The sequence below is a fragment of the Macaca fascicularis genome, chromosome 19 (genome assembly GCF_037993035.2).
Source record: "Macaca fascicularis isolate 582-1 chromosome 19, T2T-MFA8v1.1".
NCBI lineage: Eukaryota > Metazoa > Chordata > Mammalia > Primates > Cercopithecidae > Macaca > Macaca fascicularis.
Genome location: NC_088393.1, coordinates 1,823,359 through 1,841,411, shown reverse-complemented (window position 1 = coordinate 1,841,411; position 18,053 = coordinate 1,823,359). Strand labels below are relative to the sequence as shown.

Genomic DNA, 18,053 nt, shown 5'->3' with positions numbered 1-18,053 from the left:
ACCCTGCAGGACCTTGGGTCCTCCCAGTCAGCCTGGTGATCTCCTCGCAGCAAGCCACACAGACATGAGACTCCAGGAAGGGCAGTGGGTGGGTCTGGCCAATTGGGAGCCCCCCCGACTCCTGGGGCTGGGGAGAGCTGGTGGTCGGGTCTCCCCCATACCGGCAGGTCCTGAGAGGGGGCCACGGTCCTGCCCAGGCCACGAAGCAGGCAGGCAGGCCCTTGCCCCACACCCTAAGGGACTTCCGGCCTTGGGTACCAGGAAGTGGCTGGGCTCCTCCCTCCCACGCCCTGGCTGCTTCCTGCCCACCCGGCAGCCAGGAGGGAGCGTGGGAACTTCTCAGGGCCCTGGCCCCTGCCCCACCCCCTCCTGGGGCCCTGGGACCCAGGTCCGTGCCTCTGACTCTCTGAGCTGACACCCCACTCTAGGAACCCTCCCAACCAAGGCCAAATCCCCCCACCAGGTGAGCAGGCGGGAGGCAACATGTTCCATTTTCTGTTTATTACTTGAAATCACGGTGCTCGTGTAGGTATTTTTTTTTTTAATTTTATGTTTTCATACATGAAAGTCACGCCAGGTGCCGGGACCCCCACAGCCCGACCCCCCGAGGGCGGGTAATGCTTTCTTGGGCAGCCCTTACGGGGCAGAGGGTGGCGAGCCGGTTCCTGCCTGGAGGTTCCACCCGCAACCCACGGAGGCACAGACGTTATTTAAAAATCGTTAAAAAACAAAACAGAACACACATTTAAATAGGGTATCCAAGACAGTTCTTCAAAAAACAAACCCGCCCCTGTTTCTCCTTTTTTTTTTTCTATTTTTTTTTCTTCTTTTTTTTTTTTTGGAAAAACGAAAACAAAACAAAACCCCAAATCCTTGAGCTCTACCCTCTGGGACCCCTCCCTGCCCACCCCCCACAGAAAAATGTACAGAGCTACAGTTACAACACGTGATGTTCACATCTGAAACCATTAACTTTCCACACGTAAAGGGGGGAGTTGAGGACCTGGGGTTCACCTACGAGAACAAAGGAGGGGACAGGCAGGGCCAGGACAAGACCAACAGGCGGGGTGGGGAAGGGCCCAGACATCTCCGTTATCATTAAAAAATAAAAAGTGAGTGGGGAAAAAAAAATGCAAAAACTACCCCATTGAAATGGCCCCAGGAGGGGATTTGTCCCTCCCCTCTGGAGCCAGACACCCCTAGGGCAGGGGCACCGAGGGGCGGGGGGTCCAAATTAGACCAGCAGCGGACCCCGCCACGGGGGTTAATGCTACACGGAGTTGTTGCCCCCTGCCCAGGGGATTCACAGCTCAGCACCCCCTCCCATCCTGGCTGCAGGAGGGGCCCCCAGACAGTCCCAAATCCACGTCCCTCAGGTTGGGCCAGGAAGGAGGGCTCGGAGGGGGGAACTCCCCAGCACCCAGCCATTCTCTCCCCTTTTTCAAGAGTTCCCCAACCACTATTGGCTCAGTCAGAAAATTAATAGTCTATAAATACCCCAAGCTCAGGCAGGTCAGAAAACATGGGGGTGGGGGCAGAGGAAACAGCACAGTCTGCCGGCTGGGGCGGGGCAGAGGGCGGGCTGGGGGGGGGTAGTTCCCCTCTCCCTTCCTGGCAGGAAAGGGTGCCACGCCCCTGCACCCAAACCCTGTGCGGACCCCAGCCCCAGCCTCTCTGCTAAAACGGCTTTGCTCCCCTTTTTAAAGAAATGAAGGAAAATGCAAAAAGAGACCAAGAAAAAAGGACAGGAGTGGAAGAGAAACAGTCCCCTCGTTGGCTTCTGTGACCTGTTGGCTTGCTGTCGCCCATTGGGTGCTGCTGGCCTGGGGTGGAGGCCCCGAAGTCTGCACTGGGGGGGGATGGGTTCTGCGCGCTGTGGCCCCCTCCCCTTATCTGTAAAGTGCATAATGACGTATCAACATTTTTGACTTAAAACCTGAATAGGATCGGGGGAAAGGAGGCGGAGGAAGGGAGGGGGGCAGGTTTCTCCTTCACTCTCCGCCATCCACAGACTGCTACATATTGGAGCTGGGGAAGGTTGGCAGGGAGGACTGACCCGGCGCAGAGGTGAAAGGAGACAGGTAGGAAGAGGAGGAGGAGGAAGTGAAGGAGGAAGAGGAGGGCAGGAGTGGAGGGTGAAGGAGGTAGGAAGCAAAGCCCATGAAGAGTCCAGGAAACCACAGTCTGAACTTTTTAAAAAAAGAAAAAAATAATAAAAAAGAAGGAAAAAAGAAAGGCTTGTGGCTGGGGGGAGTGGCCGCCTGCCCTCCAGAGCTGGACCACACTCTCTCCGGGGCTCTCCGAGTCCCCGCCGCCCTGGGCTGGGGTTCGAGGGGCGAGGGTGGCCGATCCGAAGATCCTAAGCCACCACGAACTCTGACTTGATGTCGGGGTTCACTTCTGGCTTCCACACGGAGTCCTCGAAGTCGAGGCCCAGGCCGGAGGCCTCGCTGGAGCTGCCACCGCCCCCGCTGCTACTGCTGTCGCTGCGGCCGGCCTTGCGGCTGGGTGACCAGTGGTACGGACCCCGCGCGTCCCGCCGGGCCTTTCTACGCAGCCGTTTCTGCTGCAGGAGCAGCTGCAGCCGTTCCACCTTGCAGCGTGTGGCGCGGTTTTCCGTCTGCCGAAGCCGGTCCCCTGCAAAGGAGGTAGTGGCCTGTGACTCCCAAAGCGTCCATCCGTTGAACACAGAGGACCACCCCAGACCCCAGCAAATGCCCCTGAGGTCAGGCACAGTCCTGCCCTCCCTGGAAACTTGTGCCAGCAAAGGAAACGGTCGAGGGCGTCCACCATGCCGGGCAGGAGGATTGCTTGAGCTCAGGAGTTGAGACGGGCCTGGGCCACAAAGCCAGACCCCTCCTCTACAAAAATTACAAAATTTGTTGGGCATGGTGGTGTTTGCCTGGAGTCCCAGCTACGCAGCTGGCATCTAATTCTCTAGCTCAACCGTGAGCTGGGGAGGTCAGGATTGTCCTGCCTCATTCTTCCGGGAATCCTACATGGAGGGGGCTTGGCCGCCTCTGTGATCCGAGGGGAGACACTTAGGGGTTGTACCTTTACTTTATATTATTATTATTATTTTTTGAGATGGAGTCTCGCTCTGTCGCCCAGGCTGGAGGGCAGTGGTGCCATCTCAGCTCACTGCAACCTCCGCCTCCCGGGTTCACGCCATTCTCCTGTCTCAGCCTCCCGAGTAGCTGAGACTACAGGCGCCCGCCACCACGCCCGGCTAATTTTTTGTATTTTTAGTAGAGATGGGGTTTCACACTATGTTAGCCAGGATGGTCTCGATCTCCTGACCTCAGGTGATCCGCCTGCCTTGGCCTCCCAAAAGTGCTGGGATTACAGGTGTGAGCCACTGTGCCCGCCCGGTTTCCCGCTTTTAAACGGAGCTGGGAGGAGCCCCCGCAATGGGTGCGGAGCCCAAGGGCAGTACAGTGGCCATCCTCCCGTGAGACTCCGGAGGGGAGTAACCCGCCATTTGGGAGTAGTGGGGAGCTGAGGGGGGGGGTTCCTTGCTTTTCCAAGTCACTGAAATGCTTAGGGGTGGGCTCTGGCCCCGCCTTGGCCTGCCAGGACTGACTTGGCCATTCACAGAGGCTCCAAATGCCATCTGGAGATGGTGCCCCGGGGGGGCCAGGAGGAAGTGGGCCTGGGGCACCCCGGGAACACACAAGGACACTTTGTGCCCCGACACACATGCTGCCTTCTCTCCAAGCTGGAGCAGAGCAGTGGCCACAACAGCTGCCGTCCCCCCCGGCCCTGGGCAGGTCAGCTGCTCCTGTGCCCACCGGCTCACACAGAGGGGCCTTGAGAAGCCCGGGCGGGTGGGGAAGGCGGGACACCCGAGGGTGGCCACTCACCCGGAGGCTTGCACATGCGGATCTGGCTCTGGCCCTGCAGCAGGGAGGCTGCGGGGGCAGCCGCGAGCTTCTCGCAGGAGGTAGTTCTGGGGGCCAGGTCGGGGGCCGGTGAAGCCGGGGAGCACTGGGCGTGGCAGCGGAGCTGGGCCAGCGAGGGGGGCATGCCCTGGTAGTGCCGGGTGGCGCTCAGGAGGTCATTGAGGATCTGCAGGATGGTGCCGATGTCACGCCGTGGCCGCCCGCTGCTGTCTTGGCAGTTGGGGTGTAGGGTGCCTGCGGGCAGAGGTGGCCGTGAGCGCCCGGCATGCGCACAGTCCCACACGTCCAGGACGGGCATCCACGGGTGTGAGCTCATGAGCTCAGACAGCAGGGTGGGCACGTGGGCTGATGTGCACAAGGGACCACAGGGCAGGAGCGGGACACGTCCCCAGTATGCGGGCACCTGGTGACCCGCGGCCTCCGGGGCAAGGCCAGGCTTGTGTGTGGGGATTCCTGGGGGACATGCGAAGGGAGCAAACGGACACAGCCTGCGTATGCCCAGAATGTGTGGAGCTGCCTGTGAGTGGATGTGGGCCCCAAGTGCACAGGGTCACGGGACACACGTGAGGTCACGCGTGTGCTGTGACACCCACCAGAGAAGGTCCCTGAGAAGACCCCCGGGGCGTGATTCACAAAGCTCTCGATGACGGCGCCGGGTTTTCGGGAGCGGGGGGCAGGGCTGGCCCCTGGGGTAGATGCAGTGCTGGCACCAGGACTGGCACTGCTGCTGGCCGTGGGGGAGCAGTCCATCTGCTGACAGGAGGAAGGGGCACGTGAGCACGGGGTCCAGGCTCAGGGGATCACCACCAACCCAGGGTCTAGAGATAGCCCACCAATCTAGGCTCAGGGAATCATGCACCAACCCAGGGCCCAGAGATCACCCACCAGGCCCAGGTCAGGAGATGATCCATCAAAGCACGGTCTAGAGATAAACTAGCCCAGGGTCAGGAGGTCACAACCAACCCAGGGCATAGAGATGACCCATGAGTCAAAGGTCAGGAGATCATCCACTGGTCCAGGTCAGGTCAGGAAATGACCCACCAACTCAGGATCCAGAGACAGCCCACCGATCTAGGCTGGGGGATCACCTACCAGCCCGAGGTCACAGGATAGCCCTTAAATACAAGGGACTCACCTGGGGCTAAGAGCACTTGTCCTCTCCAAGCCCTCCCCAGGACAGCCCACCCTTTGGATTCCAACCAAGGGTCACCCTTCCCTTCCCCAGGCTCACCTCTGGGCAGGTGGTGGAGGCTGCGTGGGACCGGAAAGAGCCGGCTGTGATGGGCGAGGGAGACGCAGGGGAGGGACTCGTGGGCACCGGGGGGACTCGGGCGGCACTGGACATGGGCCGGCAGGGTGAGGACACGGGGGAGGCTATGCTTGGGTCCCCCCGTGCAGCGGCGGCGGCGGCGGCGGCGGCGGCCAGCACATGGCGGTGTTGCAGTGGAGCGTGCTGGGCCGCGAGCTGCAGCTGTACGAACATCATGTGGTCGCCCACACGCAAGGCCAGTGTCAGTGGCGAGCGGCCCGACAGGAAGTCACTGACCTGCAAGGAGAGCGGTCCATCAGCTGGGAGTCCCAGCCTGTGGCGCCCCCAGCCCAGCCCGGCCCAGTCCCCCCGCGCTGTGACCTGGGGCCTCTCGCCGCCCCTCTCTGGGCTCTGGGGTCCCTGTCGGTGCCACGGACGCTTAAATAAAATGAATCTGTATTTCCGGAAGCCTCCTCCGCCAGCCCGGCCCGGCCCGGGCGCCGCTGGGGGCTGTGGGGACAGAGGCGGGTCAGACGGGGGCCTGCCCCTCCCTGGCCAACTCGGTCAGTTCTTGCAAGGGGAAACTGAGGCCAGAGGGGGCGGGGCCCAGCTGGCAGTCGCTGACCTCAAACAACCTTCACTTTGCGTTTCCCCCACCCTCATGGGCCCCTAGATCCTCTCTGCCTGTGGATACGGGAGGGGCTCCATCTCAGGCCCCCTCCCAGCTATGTCACCAAGACCAGCAAGTGGGTGGAATTCCTGGACGAATTCTTCTGTCCTAACCTTTGCTTTCTCAAGATAAATATTTATCTGTCCTGGGCGGGGCGGAGGCCGAGGGGGCGGCGGCAAGGCTGCAGGAAGGGGCCCTGACCGCCCTGGGGCTGGAGTCCCAGAGGACACAACCTGCCCCAAGCACAGAAACCCTCAATCTGCCCCCGTTCAGGGTGGGTGTGGGTTGGATCTGACCCTGTCCTCACCAAGCCCCCTGCTCTGGGTCGGGGCCAGAGCCCTGCTCTCCCCAGGGGCCGGGATGGGGGGGTGGAGGTTTCTGAGAAGTGACATAGGCTGGGATGACTCAGAACCGACCGCCTCCCAGCTCTCCCTCCTGGCTCTCCGCTGGCAGTGGCTGGCGTAACCTTCTCTGCTTGGGGCCCATGGGGAGGGGGGCAGGGAGGAGGGCAGGGCAAAGCCCCCACCCTGAGGCCCAGCCTGCCCGGCCCCCCTGCCCCAAGACAGCCTTTGCAGGAAGGGCCCGAGGTGGCTTCCCGAGAGCAGCTGGAGTCCCCACCACCACCCGCCCTGCAACTTCCTCCCTGGGGAGGGTAAATGGGCGGGCAGGACTCAGTGCCAGGCAGGGAAGCTACCCTGGGGAGACCAGTGTCTCCGCCCAGCCCCCCCCACCCCAGCTCCTTCCTGACGCAGGCACCCAGGGAGGAGGGTGTGAAGCCAACACGCCCTGGGCCCCCTGCCAACCGCAGCCCCCCAGCAGCGGGGAGCTCTGCTCACACTCGCCCCAGGAAATCACCTGCAGCCCCCCACCCTGGCTCGGGCCCCCGGTTCTGCCCCCACGCCACCGCTGCTGCTGCTGCTGTGGCCACCCCCCTGGCAGACCACCCAGCTCCCGGCCCCCGCCCTGCCCCCTCGATGCAGGACTCTACATGTCGCTGGGAAGGAAGAAGGGGGCATGGGCCTCGGGGCCAGGGAGGCCCGGGAAGCTGGCCACCCCCTCGCTGGGGCGGGTGGCAGCCTGCGTCCTCCACCCTGGCAGCGGGCGGATTGCTGAGGCCTGTGTCACCCTCCTGGGAGGTGGCCAGGGCCCTTGTCTGAGGAAGGCTCAGCCGCAGCCAAGAAAATGAGGAAAGAAGGAGGAAAAAAAAAAAAAAAGGCCGCAGCAAAACCGGGAACCGGGTGAGGGCCAGCCCCAGCCTCCCTCCTGGCCGCTTACTAAATATTTTCCTAACATCCTGTCTAGGCCTCGCTGGCCCCAGGGCTGGGCGCCCCCGCCCCCTCCTCTTTCAGGGTAGAGAACAAAGGCCAGAAAGAAGAGGAGGAGGAGGGGGTGACGAGATCCCCACCCTCTCACGATGGGGTCACGGAAGGCGGAAGGAGTGTCACCCAGGCCGCCGCCCCCGGCCCCTAGCAGAAATGTAAAAAAGGAGAAACTCGCTCTGGGGAAGCCACAGAGACTGGGGGGGGGTGGGCTCCTCGGCGGGGGCCAGAGGGGGCTGGGGATGCAGGCCAGGGTGTGAGCAGGGATGAGGCCCGGTGGGCCAAGGTCACCCCGCAGGCAGTCTTGTGAAAGCCAGGTCTCCTTCCCCCAGGGCAGCCACCGTGGGAGAGAAAGCCCTCTGGGTCAGGTGGTGAGTCTTGGGGGAGAGAAGGTGAGGAGGCCAGGCCAGGCTGGCACCCAGGCAGAGTGGCACATCCCCTCCCCTCCCCCAGCCCCCTGGGAACACAGACAACTCCCAGGCACCATCTGTGGCCGAGGCACCCTGCCCCCGGGGCTGCCCTGTTAGGAAGGGGCTGGCGAGGTCTTACCTGCGTCTCCGTGAGACTCTCGAGGGCTTGCATCACAGACTGCTCCGGCCTTGAGGCCTGAGACTACAAAGAGAGGCAGGAGAGGGGCCTGAGTGCGGGGTCGGAATCACAGGCTGGAGCATGGGGTGGGGAGGGCCCTGCTGGCTGGCGGAGTGGGGGCCCCAGGTGGTGTGTGTGCGCGGACAGGTGCCGAGGGAGGGGCTACTGCCTGTGTGCGGGGGCCTCGGGGGGCACGCAGCCCCATGGCCATTTACCATGAGGCCCGCTTCCACGGTGGGTACCAAGGTCAGCTTGCTGCCATCACCCACGCCGAACTCCTGCAGCTTCCCCGAACTGAGCCGGCTGGGGGGAGGAAAGAAGAGCATGAGACTCCGCGGAGACGATACAGGGCCGCGGAAGCAGAGGCCGCGGGGGAGGGCTGTGCTTGTGTGGGGAGAGACGGATAAGTTCCCACCCCCAACCCTTCCCGGCTTCCAGATCCAGGGCCCTGAGCGCATGCAGGGTCTCTGTCTGGTACTGGGAGCCCCATCCGGGCGATTCGGACCCCTTCCCTCCAGTGGAACCCCCGCCCTGGACTCTGGCACTCTGGCACCCCCTCTGCACCCCAACCAGGCACTTTCCCCTCGTCTGGGCCCCAGTGTGCTCTATGCCACCTTCCCCCGCGCCCCCAGAGCAGCCTCTGCCTCCAATTCCCCAACTCTAGCCCTGGCTCGTCTTTGTGGGCGCCACGGGCTTCGGCCCGAGAAGAGGCCCTGGGGGCTGCGCCGGGCCGGGCTCTCCCTCCTCCTACCTCCCCGGCCGCCGCGCAGACAAAGGAGACCCTCCCCCTCCGCCCCTCCCCCGCCGGGCCCCTCCGCTGGGATGGACACTGCGTGTCCCCGGAGGCCCGCGGGGGGAGGGCTCCGGGCCTGCAGGCGATTTAAATACCAGGGGGGAGGGGAGGCTGCGGGGAGCGCTCGGAGGCGAGAACAAAGGGGGGAGAGAGACGCAAGTGGGGGGAGACAGCCAGACGCAGAGGAGGCCGCCGAGCAGATGCGGAAGCCGGCGCGGACGCAAGCGGGAGGGGGCGGCGGCGGCCCCCGCGCCCGCAGCCGGGACCCCCGCGCCGCCCTGGGATTCCTGCCCGCCCCCAAGGGGGGCCGCCGAAGCCCGGCCTGGGACGCCCTCGCAGCAGCCTTTGTGCGGCGACCCCGGGCGGGGGAGGGGGCCGAAGCAGGCGAGGCCGAGCAGAGGGCGCCCGAGAGCGCGCGGCGCGCCCCCGCCCCCCGTCTGGCCGCCCCCTGCCTTCCCCGCGCGGCGCGCTCTTTGTTCCCGCCCGGGGGCCCGGGCCCGAGGGGGCGGCCGGCCGGGGGCGCGCGGTACCTACGTGTCTTTGTGGAGAAGCGCCAGGCGCTCCTTGGGCACTTTCAGGCGCTGAGACAACCGCTTGCGCAGCCCCTCCACCGTCTCGTCGGGCGGCACGGCCAGGTCGTAGCGAGTGCCCGTGGTGCTGTGGATGGCCAGGCTCATGGGCGCCGCCTCGGCCGCCGGGCCCAGCTCGCAGGCGCCGCCGGGGGCCCCGCGCCGGCAGCTCCGGGCGCCGCCGGGCTGCGGCTCCATCCCCGGCGCGCGCTGGGGGCCTGGGGGCGGCGGGCGCCGCCAATCCTCGCCGCGCCTCCGGGACAGGGGCTATGGGCTTCCCGGATGCCGGGTCCTCCGGGCACTCGGGGGCGCGGAGTAGCGCGTGTCCTCCTCGAGAAAGTCCCGGCCGCGGAAGGCGAGACCGAAATCCAAAATCCGAGTGGCGCTCCGAGGTCGCTCCGGCTCCTGCGGGCGCCTTCCGGGGGTGGGGACGGCACTCGCTTCTCCTTTAAAGGGCGGCGGGCGCGACCGGGGCGCGGCGCGGGGGAGGGTCCTGGGGAGGGGGCGCCGTTCGGCCGGTGGCGCTGGGTGCAATCTGCAGCCCGGGTCGCGCTTCCTCGCGCGTCCCCTCCCTTAGCAACAGCCGCCGCCGCCGCTCCGAGGATCTGGGGGTGAAAGTAACAAGAAAAAAAAGTTATAATGTATCAACGTTCCAGGGGGCGGGGCCGCCGCCCCCTCCCATTCACTACTTACTCCGCCGGCCCCGCGCCGGCCAATCGCCGCGCGCGGAGCGCCCAGTCGGCCGCGAGCCCGGGCCAATGAGAGCCGCCGCGGCACCGCCCCACGTGGCGGCCGGGCCCTCCCCTCGCCCCGCCCCCGGCGCCCAGGCGACCAAGGGGAGCGCAGCGGGGGCGGGGCTGGCGCCTCTCCGCGCCCTCCCCCGCCCAGCCCGCGCCCGCAGCCATTCATAAGCGCCCGGAGCCCGCAACAAAGGGCGGGCGCGCCCCGGGGGGCGCGGGACCCCGGCCTTGAGACAGGCCTCGTCCCCCTTGCGATCTCCGGGGAGCGACCTGGGAGCGATAGGGGGCGCGGGCCATTGTTCCCGGCGCCGGGAGGGGCAGGAAGTCGTGGGGCCACCCCGCCGCGTCCGTCCGGGAAGAGCCGTGAGCGGAAGCGGGAGCGCGAAGTCTGCGCCTCGTGGCCGGGGTCCCGGGGCGGGCGGGCGACGGGGCGGCTAGGGCCGCGGCCCCCGGGGAGGGCGTGGTGAGTGGGGGCGGAGTTGGGGCTGGGGCGGGGCTCCCGCACCTCGGTGACGTGGCCGGGTGGCTGCTGCCGGGGACCCGCGAGCCCACCCCCCGGCTCCAGGCAGAACCCGTTTCCCCGAGGCGCGCCCGCCCGAGCCGTGACGTGACGCGGCGTCCCCGGCTGCGCCCGCGCGCGCTCGGGGATGCGGTGAGTCAGCAGCTCGGGCGCGCCCTCTGCCGAGCCCGCCTGGGAGCGCCGCCCGGAGTCCCGGGGAGGGGGCGCCGCGCTGCCCCTGGCAGGGGAGGAGGACGACGGGGCTCCGCGCGGGGGAGGAATCCCGATCAGGGACGAAAGACTAGTCGGGAGACTGGGACCGCGTGGCTGGGAAACGCAGGCCGGAATGGCAACCAGTTCAAGGTCACTCGCGGGGAAGGGGGAGTGCCTGGGGGGCGGGGCGGGGGCTGAGGTCCGGCCAGGGCGGTGCTGGCTGCGCGGAGCCCCTCCCACCCCGCACCCCGGGGGGCTTCCCAGGACCAGAGGCACCCCGAACCCCTCCTGTCCCAAGAACAAAGAAAAGTGCGGGCATCCTGAGTCGTCTAGAGTGGGGACCTCTCCCCGGCCCGCAGGTCCCGCCCCTTACTCACCGTGCGCGGCCGGTCCTGCGTCTCAAATGCTGCGAGTACCCTCGTCCGGGACTGAATGCGCGCTGGCCGGGCCGGTCTGGGCCAAGCGGGCGGCCCCCAGCCTTTATCCGCGCCGCCTTCCCTCGGGGTGGAGTTTGGGCGGGCAGGGGGGCGGGGGGCCGGGCGGGCGGTGACGCAGACTGGCCCCCGCCCCTGCCTGCCGGCCCGGGCCCTGGGGCACCTTGGCGGCTGGGCCACCCCGTACCCAGGTTTGGCGCAGTTCATGGGGGGACGCCCCTTGAATGCCCCGATACAGGGGTCTCGGCCTGCCTAGCCACGGGCTCGGATGCACCCCGAATCGTCACCGGGACAGGGTTTCGGGGTGTACAGCGCGACTCCCTGCCCCGCCCCCTTCCTGCCGCCCCAGGCCTGGTGCTTCCGCCTGGGGGCGCCCGCGTGGGGGGGACGGGAAGAGGGGCCTGAGTCAGCGGCCGTCGTCCAGGAAAACAGGCTGGAGTCACCTGCCGTGGAGTGGGGGTGCCCTGGCCAGCCCTGGCCTCCTGCATCTGTCAATGGTGACCTCAGAGGGCATTTATGGAGCGATTAGCCAGTGCCAGGCCTGCCTTGTGCCCAGCCAGTCACCAGCCGGCTATGCTGTGACCTCGGGAGGTAACTGGCCTCTCCCAGCCTCAGTTTCTCCAGGGTGGGTGGGAGTGTGGTGAGGGGATGCAGCAGGCTCACTCTGGGGTCATCACCCCCCCATTAATGTAGGACATGCACTGGTTCCCAGCCTCTGGGGTGGGCATTACCCCATTTTACAGATGAAGAAACTGAGCCAATGAGACAGGAATGTGGTGTGCATCTTACCCTTCCCAGTCAGCTTTTTGAGGATGGCCCTGGTTGAGGTGGGTCCCTGTCCTGCCCCTCTATCCAGAGAAGGGGACCCCGTCCCTACTGGAGCACCTCCTGTCCACTTATCTGGCTCCTCCCTTTATCCAGCCTGACCACCTCCACCCCCACCCTGGCCATGGGCGCCTCTCCCAGGGCTGCGCTCCGCTTCAGGTCTCCTTCCGGCTGCCACCCATGCTCCCGGCAGCTGTGGCCCCCACCTTGACAGGCACACCCAACCCCGCAAGGTCAGGGCTAGGCCAGAGAGGGAGAGGCTGGGACAACCCTTGGAAGGGGGTCACAGGGGCTAGGGTTTGAGGAATGAGTAGCAGTTTGTCACATAAAAAAGATGATGTGGCCAGGTGCGGTGGCCCACGCCTGTAATCCCAGCACTTTGGGAGGCTGGGGCAGGTGGATCACGAGGTCAAGAGATCGAGACCAGCCTGGCTAACATGGTGAAATCCCATCTCTACTAAAAATACAAAAATTAGCTGGGTGTGGTGGCACACGTCTGTAGTCCCAGCTACTCGGGAAGCTGAGGCAGGAGAATCGCTCGAACCCGGGAGGCAGAGATTGCAGTGAGCCGAGATTGCGCCACTGCACTTCAGCCTGGGTGACAGAGCGAGACTCTGTCTCAAAAAAAGAAAAAAAAAAAAATTGGGGCGTGGTGGCTCACGCCTATAATCCCAGCACCTTAGGAGGCTGAGGTGAGCGGATCACTTGAGGTCGGGAGTTCGAGACCAGCCTGACCAACATGGAGAAACCCCCTGTCTCTACTAAAAAATATATAATTAGCCTGGCGTGGTGGCACATGCCTCTAATCCCAGCTACTTGGGAGGCTGAGGCAGGAGAATCACTTGAACCTGGGAGGCGGAGTTTGCAGTGAACCCAGATAGCACCACCACACTCCAGCCTGGGCAACAAGAGTGAGACTCCGTCTCAAAAAAAAAAAAAAAAAAAAAAAAAAAAGATGGTCCAGGAAGTGGGAATGGCTTGTTAGTGAACTGGGCCCAATTAGAGGGAGGAGGGGCAGGGGTCTATTAATGGGGCCTGGATGACGGGCTGGGGCCGCAGGTGAGACCTGCAGAGCCCGGTTTATTCTGCTTCCAGAGAACAAAGGTGGCGGAGGGAGCTGTGGGCTGGCGCCAAATGGGCAGCCCGGGCAGGACACTGGGGTCCTCTCTGAGTGGCCAGCAGCCCCCACCTCCCTCCCTGCCTCTCGCCTTTCATGTGTGGCTCTATCACCTGGACACCGTCACCTCAGTCTGATCGGGAGTGAAATGGACACAGTCACCTCAGTCTGGTCGGGAGTGGAATGGGACATGGGTTGAGGGTCATGCTGGGCTTCACAGGGGCCACTGTGCGCCCTTTGGGGACCAGATGCCCAGAGCCAGTTGAAACGAATAAACGTGCTAAAACGCTTCCCCACCATTTCCCATATTCAGTGTCCCCATGGTTGAGTGGGCTGTTCCTGGGTGTGATGGAGGCAAACCCCGTGCTCTGTTCTGCCGCACTGAGCCCCTGGCTGTCCTCACGGAAGGGCCTTGACCGCCTGGTCCCGGCCCCACCCTGGCTGCCTCCTGCTCCAGGACGCGTCCGGCCAGCACGGGCTGTTCCCTCAGGGTGTCAGGTGTCTCGGGTGTCCTGAGGCCTGGCTCCAAGGCTCACACCTCCCTGGCGGTGGGGGCAGGGGGGTCCCCGGAGTGAGCAGCTCCTCCCCTGAGCCCCTGCCAAGTCCCAGCTGTGCCCTCGGTCTTATTTATAGGGTCCTGGTGGCCTGGCAGGAACTTGAAGACCTGGGGCTACAGCCGGGGGGCAGGGACGGTGGGGCCTGGGCAGAGAGTGCTCCTGTGGCCTGGTGGCTGCCACAGCCTTCCCTGGGCTGGGGGTTCCTGGAGAAGTGGGGGCCTGGTCACTCGTGCCCTCAGGCCCAAGCGGAGAGGAAGCCAGGCCGAGGACCCTGGGCTGTTCCGGAAAACTTGAGCTGCTGACCAGTGGCCTCAGAGTCACAAGCACACCTGGAGGCCCCCAATGGTACCTGGCCTGAAGTGGAGCCGTGGCAAGTCACCGGCATGGGACCATGACGTGGGAGTAAGCTGCCCGTCCGTGCTGACAGGCCCGGGGTAGCCTCTGTCACCATCCCAGCTCCAGTGACACAGGCAGGCCCACCCTCCCCACTCACCCCCTTGGAATCCCTTGCCTACCCCACTCCACAGGGCCCTATCCCAAGGAGGGAAGGAGGTCAGGAGACCCCACCCCCGCTGTCCGAACACCACCTAGAGCCAGTGTCGCCTGCCCCCAGGGTTACGGAAAGGAGAAGAGGCGGGCCCAGCGGGGCAGTGCCAGGGAGCCACCCCCTCCTGGGCCTACCCCACTCCATCTGGGGCCAACCCAGAAGCCTAGGTGCCCACGGAGGTGCCAAAAACACTGCAGATTCGGCACCCAGCCAGGCAGGGCCACCCACAGGACGGGCGGGCACAGGGCGGGGCCACCGTGGGAGCGGGTGGGGCCCGCCTCTTCCCAGAGGCTGGTGGGCGGGGCCAAGGGCTGGCAGGGCTCAGGGTCAAGGCCTGGAGACCAGGAACTGGGCTGAGGTGTCAGGAGCGGCGGGGACACCCCTCCCCGCCCGATGTTCCCATCACTGGCGACCTTCACCCTCCCCACCATCGTGGGGTGAAGGTCAGCACCCTGCCCGCCCGGCTGCACCCCACCCACCCCCTCGAGCCTGCTTCCTACAGACCTCCCGGTGCCCTAAGGGGCATTCAGTCCAGGGAACTCAAAGCCCCTATTCCCAGGGGGACATGGAGGACTGGAGGACGTGAGCAGAGGCCCAGGACGCTCCCGGCTTCACCGGGCCAGGTGGAGTAACAAGAGCCGAGCAGTCAGGCTTCCCGGTCTTTAATGGGGCGGGGGCTGGGGGCAGCTCATCCAGAGAGGTGGCTCCGAAGCCGAGGTGGACCTTGGCGGCTGGCTCTGCAGGGCAGAGGGGATGGTATGCGGCCCGTCAGGCTGGGGGGATCTTGAGAGGTGGAACGAGAGCCCCGTGGGTGGCAGCCACAGCTCAAAGCTGAGGAGGATCGTCTGTCCCTGCCCCAGTCCCCAGGGCTTTAAACACAAGCAGGGCCTGGGGCCCAGGCAGCAGCCTGCACTGCCCTCTGGTGGCCTCCTCGACAGGCACGGCTTCCCCAGGTGGCTGGGACGCCAGAAGCTGGCTGGGCCCACCTGGCACCCCTGCCCAGCCCCTAGCCGGGCCTCGGGACACGGGGTACGCACCGCCTACTCCAGGGCCTTCACCAAGGCCTCGTTGGCCTCAATTCGGATCTGGATCTCTGCCCGAGTGGCCTCGTCAGCTGCCCCCAACAGCTCCGCCTGGGCCTTCTCCAAGTTCGCCTTGGCTGCCTGCAAGGGATTGAGGGACGGTGAGGGGCCAGCAGGGACCCCAGCCCGGCTCCTGGTCCCCCAGCGCTCCCTCCCCCGCAGCCTGGACAACTCCCGCCCTGGTGAGCCTCAGGTCCCCTCTGGCACTCACCCCCAGGTCCAACATGTCGAGCGTCACCGCCTCTTCTGCCAATAACTGCACCGAAGAGTCGGCATTCACGGCGATGGAACCACTGCTCACTGGGGGAATGGGGTGGGGGGAAGGTGTGAGACCTCACGGGGCCAGACAGCCTCAGGGGCGCCCCTGGTCAAGTGCAGAGCCCCCTGTGAACCAGAAGCTCGACAAACACTCAAGTCTGTGTCCTGAGTGTCCTAACAGACCTACAGGACTGGCCCTGGGGTCCAACATGGGGGGCAACTCCTAGAGAACAAAACAGGGGCCCCAAGAAAGAACTAGAAGCTGGAGGGACCCCCAAAAGCACTACCTGGGGACAGAGACCCTCCCTCTGGCCCACCACCCATGGCTGAGCTGGGATCCGGGCCAAAAGCAAGCTGAGTTCAAACCCGGCTCTACCATTGGAAACCAGTGATGCTTAAAACTGCGTTTTTCCTGTACAAATGACCTTCCTCCCCTAATCTGATCAGCCCTCCTGACATGGTTTCTTGAGGATTTTTTTTTTTTTTTTTTTTTTTTGGCACAGGGTCTCGCTCTTGTTACCAAGGCTGAAGTGCAGTGGCATGATCGTAGCTCACTGCAGCCTTGAATTTCCCGGCTGAGGCGGCCCTCTTGCTTCAGCCTCCCAAGTAGCTGGACCACAACCAGCTAATTTTTTGTAGATATAGGATTTCACTATGTTGCCCAGGCTGGTCTCAAACTCCTGGGCTCAAGAGACCCTTCCACCTCGGCCTTCCAAAGTGCTAGGATTACAGGTGTGAACCACCGCACCCAGCCTCGCCTGGTTAGTTTCTTTTTATTTTTTGGAGAGACGGGGTCTCACTATGTTGCCAAGGCTAGTCTTGAACTCCTGGGCTCAAGCGATTCTCCCACTTCAGTCTCCCAAAGTGCTGAGACTACGGGCATGAGCCACTGGGCCTGGTGGTTTTACATCTCTTGCTTCATCCATCACACGTTGGTTAGTCCAGAGCCAGTCGTAAACCGGTTGAGAGCAGGGTCCCCTCTGGTTCGCTTTCATCACCGCCCAGCCCAGGCTCCTCAGTGGACAAACCTGCTAAAACTGTATTTTCTTTTTTGAGATGGAGTTTCACTCTTCTTGCCCAGGCTGGAGTGCAGTGGCACGATCTCCGCTCACTGCAACCTCTGCGTCCAGGGTTCAAGCGATTCTCCTGCCTCAGCCTACTGAGTAGCTGGGATTACAAGCGGCCACCACCACACCCAACTAGTTTTCTGTATATATATATATACTTATATTTTTTTTGAGATGGAGTCTCACTCTGTAGCCCAGGCTGGAGTGCAGTGGCGCAGTCTCTGCTCACTGCAAGCTCTGCCTCCCGGGTTCACGCCATTCTCCTGCCTTAGCCTCCCCAGTAGCTGGGACAACAGGTGCCCGCCACCACACCCGGCTAATTTTTTATATTTTTAGTAGAGATGGGGTTTTACCGTGTTAGCCAGGATGGTCTCGATCTCCTAACCTCAGGTGATCCACCTGCCTCGGCCTCCCAAAGTACTGGGATTACAGGCGTGATCCACCGTGCCCGGCCTAGAACTATTTTTTCTCGCAGCCTCAACTGAGACGGAGACTGACCTGGGATGTGCAGCCCGGGTCTGGCCTGGCCCTGCAGCCCTCCACCGAACTCACCGAAGTATTTGGAGGTGGTGCCGTCCTCTGCATGCACCACAACCAGCCCCGGCCGAAGGACCTGCAGCGTGGGCACGTGGGCCGCCAGGATGCCGAAGGCTCCGGTCAGCGTTGGCACGTCCACCTGCCGGACGTTGGCACCGTTGAAGAACACCTGCGACAACAGCGTGGGGGAATGATGGCGGGGCAGGCCGGCCCCGCGCCCACCCCGGACTCGGCCTGTCCTGCTGAGAAATGGGTCCGGGCAGGACCTGGCGCTGATGTGAGGCACTGAGACAGCCCAGTGCAGGATCAGAGATTGCAGCTTTGGTCCTCAACGTTGCGCCTCATTCTGATCCGCGAAATGGGAATGCAACGATCCGGCGACACCCAGGCTTTGGCCAGGGAGATTGAGGAGGGCACCCAGGAGGCGCTTATCTCGGGGAGGTGCCCGGGACGAGGGCAGCGCAGGGCTCGGGCGGCAGAGGCAGGGCCGAGGGTCCAGGACTGAGTGACCTCGGCTTCCGGGGCGCGCGGATTCGGGGACCCGGAAGCGGGGGGTCGCCCCCTGGGGGTGGGGACCCTGGACTCCGGGGGCGGCGGCCACGGAGGGTCCCGACCCGCAGCGCCCGAACCTGCGTTGGGGAGGCGAAGGTGAAGGACATCTGGTTGGGGCCGGCGGCGGCAGCCGGGGCGGCGGCGGCCTCGGCATAAGCACGGGCCTGACGGACGAGGCGGCCAAGTCCCGGGCGGCGGAGCAGCGCGGCGGGCAGCATGGCAGCGACCGGCGGCAGGAAGCGGGTGGCTGGCGGGCGGCGGACTCCGGCGCGGCGCGGGCGGCCTGGAGGGCGAGGAGGACGACGCGCAGGGACGTCTGGGAGGAGGAGTCCTGGCAAGAGCGCAAGCGCGAACTACGACTCCCAGCAGGGCGCACGCGACGTTGTCGACGTTAAGGACGCAACGCCCCGTCGTGGGGTATTCTGGGGGTTGCAGTTTTGTTCTGGCCCCTTATATAGCAGGGGGTCAGCTAAGGGCGGTGAGATGGTCCTGGGAGGTGGAGGGAGTAAAACGAGCTTCAGTGAAATTCAAGATT

At 64.5% G+C, this 18,053-nt stretch overlaps 2 protein-coding genes across 11 annotated transcripts; both read right to left on the bottom strand.

The window, feature by feature from the left end:
• Positions 1-491: 491 nt before the first annotated feature.
• Positions 492-10,997, bottom strand: MIDN (midnolin). Of its 8 annotated transcripts, none has more exons than XM_045380131.3 (9): positions 9,784-10,997; positions 9,056-9,695; positions 7,944-8,031; positions 7,690-7,752; positions 5,533-5,661; positions 5,134-5,448; positions 4,496-4,655; positions 3,864-4,136; positions 492-2,637 (listed from the first exon to the last, which is right to left on the bottom strand). In XM_045380131.3, the coding sequence occupies exons 2-9, from the start codon at positions 9,286-9,288 to the stop codon at positions 2,360-2,362; spliced, it is 1,539 nt and encodes a 512-aa protein (XP_045236066.1). In that variant the 5' UTR covers positions 9,289-9,695; positions 9,784-10,997; the 3' UTR covers positions 492-2,359. The 8 variants fall into 8 exon arrangements, with proteins under 8 accessions (XP_045236066.1, XP_045236067.1, XP_065392062.1 ...); XM_045380132.3 differs by having other exon boundaries at positions 10,920-10,997; XM_065535990.2 differs by having other exon boundaries at positions 4,496-4,652; positions 10,920-10,997.
• A 3,671-nt stretch (positions 10,998-14,668) lies between these two features.
• ATP5F1D (ATP synthase F1 subunit delta) lies at positions 14,669-17,836 on the bottom strand. Of its 3 annotated transcripts, none has more exons than XM_045380144.2 (5): positions 17,596-17,836; positions 16,928-17,135; positions 15,316-15,404; positions 15,060-15,185; positions 14,669-14,759 (listed from the first exon to the last, which is right to left on the bottom strand). In XM_045380144.2, the coding sequence occupies exons 1-4, from the start codon at positions 17,734-17,736 to the stop codon at positions 15,063-15,065; spliced, it is 561 nt and encodes a 186-aa protein (XP_045236079.1). In that variant the 5' UTR covers positions 17,737-17,836; the 3' UTR covers positions 14,669-14,759; positions 15,060-15,062. The 3 variants fall into 3 exon arrangements, with proteins under 3 accessions (XP_045236079.1, XP_005587424.1, XP_073881279.1); XM_005587367.3 differs by having other exon boundaries at positions 16,982-17,135; XM_074025178.1 differs by having other exon boundaries at positions 14,669-15,185; positions 16,982-17,135.
• Positions 17,837-18,053: the final 217 nt, after the last annotated feature.

Bases quoted from the DNA above. Each gene is read 5' to 3' on its own strand.
- MIDN (XM_045380131.3), bottom strand. From the start codon at position 9,288: ATGGAGCCGCAGCCCGGCGGCGCCCGGAGCTGCCGGCGCGGGGCCCCC. The intron at 5,449-5,532 runs GTCACAGCGCGG...CTCTCCTTGCAG, and splicing joins GGGGCGGCGAGAGGCCCCAG to GTCAGTGACTTCCTGTCGGG. The intron at 4,656-5,133 runs GTGAGCCTGGGG...TCCTCCTGTCAG, and splicing joins CCTCCACCACCTGCCCAGAG to CAGATGGACTGCTCCCCCAC.
- ATP5F1D (XM_045380144.2), bottom strand. From the start codon at position 17,736: ATGCTGCCCGCCGCGCTGCTCCGCCGCCCGGGACTTGGCCGCCTCGTC. The intron at 15,405-16,927 runs GTCAGTCTCCGT...CCATTCCCCCAG, and splicing joins ACCCGGGCTGCACATCCCAG to TGAGCAGTGGTTCCATCGCC. The intron at 15,186-15,315 runs GTGAGTGCCAGA...AATCCCTTGCAG, and splicing joins TCGACATGTTGGACCTGGGG to GCAGCCAAGGCGAACTTGGA.